The 8,057-nt window shown below is 34.9% G+C and overlaps 1 protein-coding gene across 1 annotated transcript in view; it reads right to left on the bottom strand.

Annotated features, from left to right (window-relative positions):
* Positions 1-5,108: 5,108 nt before the first annotated feature.
* The window catches only part of ANO3 (anoctamin 3), a 425,544-nt gene continuing 422,595 nt past the window's right edge, over positions 5,109-8,057 (bottom strand). The window contains exon 27 of the mRNA XM_059931289.1: positions 5,109-5,354. Within this exon, the coding sequence (XP_059787272.1) occupies positions 5,172-5,354 (183 nt within the window). The 3' untranslated portion in view covers positions 5,109-5,171. The remainder of the gene's footprint in view (positions 5,355-8,057) is intronic.

Here is an 8,057-nt window from a genome sequence, read left to right as displayed (position 1 = left end):
CTCTAGTCTTCAAGGACTCTAATAGTTCTTTCCTACTTTAAAATTACAATATAGAGGCCAATAACCACCCGTCCTAGGAAGATAAAATTTTGCACTTATTTTAAGTGCATTTTCATCTTCAACATTGAAAATTGAGATGTTTATTCTTTGGCTAGAGTTGTCACTGAAATCTAAGCTTACTAGATTTAGCTTCATAAGTCTTAAAATAGACAAGAAAAAAAAAAGGAAAACAAGACAAAAACCTTTCATTTCTTCTTCACGTTAAAAGATGAACTAAATTGCAATTGTTTCTCAGTCAGAAAGAAGGCAGGGTGTGCTGACAGCAGATACCGAATTAGGATCCGCAAAATAGACATTTTTGCTTTGGTAGTAAAGTCTCCGTGTGCCCCAACACACCAACCCCAAAACATTGCTTCCACAATCATCTTTGCCATCAGAATTTTCTAGCCATTCAATCCCCCTCTTCTCACTTAGAGAACAGCATCCAAAAGATTACAATGGGTCCAAATCAGTGGGAAAATCTGCTCACACTGCTTGTTAGAAAAGATACTAAATTTGGTCTAAAGTGTTTACCTGGTAGCATTGAGTGGCAGTGACAAAATAATTATAAAGGTTTTGAGGCAGCTTAAATACCATGGGGGGGGGCTAGCCATCCACATGACAATTATTTTTGTGGGGAATATCTAAATGGATCTCATTCAGTTTTGTTTTTCAACTCATAAATTTAGGAAATGTTTGCTTTCTGAAAAACAGAGCAAAGATACTGCTTTTCCCACAGAAAGAGTGAGAACTGAGATAGAAATAAATATTCTGAAGAAGTCAATGCCAGCATATGCCTGAAAATCTCATCCTCTTCCTTCTTAGGGAAAGATGGAAAGCAGAATCGACCTAGCTGACTGTCTAGTGTACAAGGCTCCCACTTTGGGATAGTTGTACATGGAACAGTAGTTTTTTTTCTAGGGAGAATGTGCTGGAGCACACATTGGTAGTCATAAGGTTGTAAGGTAGGGTGTATAGGCTTCTTCTCCCTGATGGTAGACTTTGATGGTCCAAGAAATTGGATCTGGTCTCAAACAAAGAGTCTCCTCTCCCAATCTGTCTGCTTTATTTTACTTTCTTGAAAAAGATGCCTTAATGTGAATGTGGCTAGGATGCAGTGGCTCTAATATTTGGTTCTCTAGAAAGAAAACCATCAAATGTGGTCGTGCGTGTGGTTTCTGAGATGAACCCAGATAGCAAGTACTCTTGAAGGTAACTTAACACCACTACAACTACGTAAATCCTAGCTAGCAAGAACCTAAGCTGATCAATGATCCAAGCTAAAGCCCAATCAATTTTCCCTTTGGACTATGTTTTGTTGGCACATTTCATTTTGAACAGAAATGTCTGTAGGGAAATGCTCACCTTTCCATCAGAAGTTGAGTTTTCTAGGCCATTCCTAAAATGTTTTCTTTTGAGCTACTGAGGATAACAGGAAGGACATAAGATGTTAACTGATTCCCTGGATAAAATGTACAACTATTCCCAGAGTTTGGTATAATACTGTGATTTGGGGGAAAATGGAGTGAAAATATCTGATGACTAACAGGACTGAGTTGGGCGTATCTCACAGAGAATAAGTGCTCACCTGTTCTTACATAATAAAAAGAATTCCTAGTCATGTGTGTGGATGCATGCACACACACACACACACACACACACGCATACACACAAACACACCCTGGGTCTATGTCTCCCTGTCCCCAGTTGACAGACTAATCAATTCAGCCTTATCAGTGAAGCAACTCTACACAACCTGGATTTTCAATTTTGACCATCAAGTTGAGAAAAAAATGGGCAATTTGGTAGCCTCATGTTGATAGTTGGCCCAATATGTCCTCCTTCCTTGGCATGAATTATATCTGCTAAAATTCCTGTTCCAAGGAGATTTTGATGGTGATTGATAGAGCCAGCACAAGTGTGAAAAAAAGAAAATGCTTGTGTGACAGAAGAACTAATCAAGCTTCCTCCCCCAACTTTGCTAACACAAAGCATTATTAGGATCAATGTGATACTCCACCTGCACTTTCATGTGCAAATGCCTTGATGATGACAATGAGCTTAACGGAAGACACATAGTCAAAACTTTTCAAGAGTGGGGAAGGGCCCACAAGAATAGGAAACTATTGCCTTGGAGAGCTAAAGGGTGAGCAATCCCCTCTCCCCATACACGCTCAACAAATCCCAACTTAATATTTAAAAAACAAGCAGGATTAAATTTAACATGCAGATTATAGGAAAAAATACCATATCACATGAAAATTTATTGAGTGAAAAAGATTCTTTTTCATTGCATTCTAAAACAGATTGTGATAAGAGTCATTTTGGAAGAATGTGCAGCATTCAGAAGTTGTATCTAATCATGCAGTCACTCAGGAGCATTTTATCTCAAAGTGCGTGCACAGACTCAGACAACTGCAAACTATTTCAGCTATAACCTACAGCGATTTCCCACATACTGTACTATGAAAACGCTTCAGCTTTGTGCAACTTGTCAAGGCTGACTGCATGCACATATATATATTATTTATTTGTTTGAAAAGACAACAATTTAGAATAAGAAAATATATAAGCAGCATTCATGTAATACAGATTTCCTGAGAATAGTGTGTGTCGTATAAATCTTTGAGAAATAATTTGTATTCATTTGAAAACCATGATATAAAACATTTCTCTCAACTAAAGCAGAGTCTTCTAAAACTGATATACCCATGAGGGGCTGTCAGTATTTTGATGTCAATAATGATGAAGGCATAGCTAGATTCTACTGCATTGTTTCACAAAAGGAAAATTTCAGATAATTTTTTCATTGTTTCTCTGTTTTTCAATCGGTTTCAAAAAATATCAGAGAAAGCATTTTCTAAATCAATGTATTATAATTTTTTCATTAAAAACACCTTTCTCTTTTCATGTTTTTCTCTCTAGTAATCAATATGGTTATATAAAAATAACTCAGAAAGAGAAGAATTCTCAAGGACACAGCTATCATTATTCTTTACTATAAGATAAATGCCTTTGTCTGTGTCCCTAATTTAGAAAGGGACATAAATGTCAGGTTCATTTATGTCTTCAACAGGCATACAGAGTATTTATCCTCAGGCATGTGTATACATTTAACTAACAACAACAAGAAAGGAAATGCAGGTGCTACAAAAATGGAGGCGTTCAAAGTTCCTTCGTGTAGTTAGTAGAATTAGTTGCTATGAATAAGCAGGTGGCAGAAACAAAACCTCTCTGGAATCTGAATGGAAGAATCCCTTGTGGCAAGGGAATGGGAGGGAAATTTAGAGTCTGAGGTTCTTCCCCTTGTTCAGTCAGAGGGCAAGTAGGGAAGTGAACAGTTTTGACAAAAACCAATCAACCAACCAACAACTATAATCTATCAGCTTTTCCTTGGAGGGAAAAAAGGAAAAGTCAAAAAAATTTTCAGTGTTAAAATTATAAAAATAGTTTTCTAGTTAAGAGAAACTTTATACTTTTCTTGCTAGAGAAACCCTTGCATATATGTTACAAAGTAGCTTTATTCCCATTGGGTTTAATCTGACTTTATAAAATTTGGAAATAACTGTACTTTGTTAAATTGCACAAAAAATAATCACATATTTGTATGATTATGTATTCCTCATCCCATTCCCGGGGGAAGAAAACTGAGACTAGCTTTGTTTTGCAAGAAAAAGAGTCTTGATTTCTACCATATATTTTCTTATTTCAACTCTTCTCTTCTTTCCCATCCTGCTCCCATAGTTTATGCCTCCACCAGACTTTCTTTAGTTGAATGCGTCATCATTCCTACAACATCAGCCTGTGAACATTCACACTCACAGATACAGAGTTCAGAGAAACAGCAACTCCACAACAAAGCAAAAATTATGTCTTTCACAATTAATTTGACTTTGTTTCTAGTGAGTTTTCAAAAATAAACCAAACCAATCTACCAAAGAAATAATAACAGAAAACTCCCTTCAGTCATGAAAAGAAAGTAAAACTCAAAAAATGTATGTTTTTTACAAATAATATAAATTTATATTCATGCATTGTTTTCATCAGCTCATGAGCAAGAGTGCACATTGTTGGAAAAGCTTAAGTGTTGCAAAGCATCTGGCTTCTGTTTTCCTGAATAAATAAGCCACAGTGGCATACTGTGTAACTGGTCTCAGAGCTGCATGAATTATAACTTGCATTCCATATTGTTAAGGTGCAAAGATACACGGAAAACCAACATATTTACAGCATTTCAAGTTATTCTGTGAGAGTGTTGTAATAAATCAGGGAGGTGGAAATTAAGTATACTATAAAACAGCTTTCCACAGTAAAATATGGGTTCATCATGTTCTAAATGATATGAGAACACGCATCCATATTTTGTAACTCTGTGGCTCTATTGGCATTTAGCAAAAAAAAAATGCAGTAAAACTGAATCTGCCAGTCATAAAACAGATTTGAATGTAGCCAATGCAATAGAATATTATTTCAATGAATGGTATTCTTTTGGAGTCTTAGATTTTTGGTTTGACTACTAAAGATGTGTAACTCTTCAACTGCATAGTCAGTATAAAGCAGCATAAATTCCCTGTGTCACAGATCCAAAATCTCAGCAAGAAATAAGGGAAATTTCTATGAAACAGTAAGCTGAAGGGACATGGAGTTCAGGCAGCAAAGGTAATAATTGATTTGCCATTTCTTGTAAGTATCTCAACTCAGCCTAAGGTTCCAAAGACAACCAAAGATTAGTATGTGGGTGAGGCCCACATGATACTTTAAGTCATGCCTGGCCTGTGTACATTTACATGGAAATCTGTCTCTAGAAACCTCATCATCACCCTTCCTATTACACTGCAGCTGATGGAAGGTGAAGGTTTCCAAACATACAACTCCCTGAGGCTGGTTCTGAGAATTAGATCCTGGCTTCCTGCAATGTCAATTTAACCATTTTTTTTTAAGGTCATGAGTCATTTGTTTTCTTCCCTAGAAGCCTGGATATTTCAAATCCCAGAGATGGCTGTGATGCATTTCCAAGTAACATATTATACATATGTTTCGCCAGGTATGCCTTCCTCCTAGATCCCACCTAGAATTTGAAGTTGCCATCATGCCCACTAATGGTATTGCCCCTGCTGGGCAACAGTTATCAACTAAGGCCATTCATGGTGAACAGGGTGACCGCTTTTTCTCCGTTGTTGTTGCAAATGTTCTAGTTCAGCCTCATACATCATTTCTTGGACTAAGTACTTCTCCCGTCGTATTCGGTCATATAGATTCTTTGGTACATCTGGAATCAGGTAAGCGATGAATGACTTGATTCCAAAAACAAGGTGCTGAAAATTTAAGAGAAGAAAGTACATTTTCAACGATTCTAAAATGCTAATTATAAAACAGAAGTCATGAACAATGTTGCATTTGCCTTACAATCAAGCATCGGAACTCAGTATGTACCATCTAGAATATTAATATTTTCAAAATTATATTGGGAATACAATTATTGCCTTCCATCACATAAGTATTTCAACAAAGACATGTTGATGTCACTTTATAAACATTGAATGAATCTGAAATTCACACCTATAAAAACCTTATATATTATGCAATACTGTTATGATATGCTTTGTTATACACAGATAAGAGAGATCACGTGCAGGGACAATCCTTGTTCGATAGACTAAAATACACAGTGTACAAAACTCACAGAATACAGTCCTGCCTGTGATGCTGGATTTGGACTCAACCCCCAGCACATATATTTTTCAGAGTTTCTACTCTATTAAAAGCATATATTATTATAACTGCTCTAAAATATCTTATCTCTATTAATTATTTATTCTATGATAAAAATAGACTTAAAAAATAAACTGATAAAAGTATTGTATTTAAAAAAAGCAGGGACAAAAATCAAAAGGTAATACGCCAGTGGTTAAAAGTACAGATGCTGACTGAGACTGCCTATGTTTGAACCCTACTCTGACACTCATTAGTTGTGTAACCTTATGCAGATCACCTATGTTCTCTATGTCTCAGCTCTAAAGTGATGCTAATAATAGTGTCTCTTAAAGGTTGGTATAAAAATTAAACAAGTAAATATATTTGAAAGGCTCAAATGAGTGCTTCGCACAGTATAAGCACTACTTAAATATTATCTCCAACTATTATAAATGCATCCTATTTCTTTTCCCATGAACAATGTCTTTTAATTTCTCATAAAAGAAGAAAAATCTGATTGACAGACTTAGGATGATCTGTAGAAAAGAACACATTCACCTAAAGGACTTTGCGACAGTAGTCTCTACGTGGAAAGGAAGAAGGCACTTTTAACTGGGCTTGCTATATGTGTCCCAGGACTGCATAGTATTGATAGATCATAGAAAAGCAGGTCATATTTTCCCATAGAGAAGCAGATCAAGAGCTTCTTTCCTGACCAAATATTTGATATTCACAGAAATAGCCAGCAATGTGACTCAAGAGTACAGATATAAAAATTAAAAACATTTGTTACAATTTAAATTAGTAAGAAAGAATATGCTCCAAGTCCTATACCATAGTAACAGAGAAACCTATAAACTGATTCACAGAGAGAGTTTGATATGCAAGGATGGCTTAATATTAAAAAGGAAATCTATTTTTTTTTAAAGCTAGAGTTTGATACCCATTTATCAAGACACTATCATAACCAATCATCTTAAACAAAAAACCTACAACAGATATCATACTTAAAGAAAAAAATCAGAAGTATTTCCACTGAAGTTGGAAAAAAGACATGTTTGTTCACACCGCTGCTATTCAACACCATATTGAAGTTTCCAGCAACACAGTAAGGCAAACAAAAGCAATGAAACATAAACCTTGGAAGTAAACATACAAAACTGTTGTTATTTGCAGCTGGTATTATCATTTGAAAACACAATCCCAACCAATTTAGCAGACAGAATACTAGAACCAGTAAGAGACTTAAACAAGGAGGTATGCCCATCTTAGAAAGACTATTTGTATTCCGGCAAAAATCAAGCAAATCATATAATGAAGTTTAAGACAGTACTCATAGCAGCAATAAAAATATCTATAAAGTTTCTAGAAATAAGAAGGTACAAATAAGTAAGAGAATATTTTAAAATATATTAAAGGACATAAGAATGATTTGAATAAATTCTATATTCATTAATGAAACAGCACAGATTTTGTAAATAAGTCAAAATTTGATTTCTACAAACGTAATTCTAACCAAAGTCCTTGCTCAATATTCAGGGGAACCTGAAAAATGGCTTCTAAAATTTATATGAATGATTAATAACTCCAAATAGCTAAGATAATTTTTTAAAATAAGAGCAAGTGTGGCAGGGTGGACGGTCACTTGCTTTATCAGATATGACATATTTAAATATTGCATTTAAATAGTGCAATAGTGATCCAGGAACAGACAAATGGAGTGATAAGTCAGAATACTGAGGCCAGAGATACACCCATGACTACGCAGGAACTTGGAATATTACAGAGATGGATTTACAAATCAGTGGATAGGTAATAGATGATTTAGTAAATAGCAGTACAAAAATTATTTCATTGTATGGAGAATAACTGTTTCACTCAGACTCTATAAAAACTCCTGGTATTAAAGACATGTGATAGGTAAGACTGTAACGTTAATAGTAAAAAATGTAGTAGAATATCTTTTTGAACTGGAGATAAGGAAAATGTCCTAAATAAGTTATACAAAATAAGCACAAACCATAAAAGGAAAACAATGATGCGCTTGACTACATCAAAATTGAACATTATCTGTTTACAGATAAAGTTAATAGGTTATGGACAAGGAAAAGATACCTGCTATGTATATAACTGGTGAAGAATAATATGTAGAATATATAAGGAAATCGTAAAATTTGGTGACTCAACCAAAAATGGATCGAGGTTATAAATTTACAAAAAAATGAAGCCCAAATGGCTTTCTAGTACTAAAAGTGATGGTCAGTGTCATTAGTAAACAGACTAAAACAAAAAAAATTAAAGCAAAATATTACCTTACTCTTATA

This window comes from Balaenoptera ricei, chromosome 8, assembly GCF_028023285.1.
Source record: "Balaenoptera ricei isolate mBalRic1 chromosome 8, mBalRic1.hap2, whole genome shotgun sequence".
In the NCBI taxonomy this organism is placed as follows: Eukaryota; Metazoa; Chordata; class Mammalia; order Artiodactyla; family Balaenopteridae; genus Balaenoptera; species Balaenoptera ricei.
The sequence above is the reverse complement of the archived record's forward strand: the minus strand, read 5'-3'. Positions and strand labels throughout refer to the sequence as shown.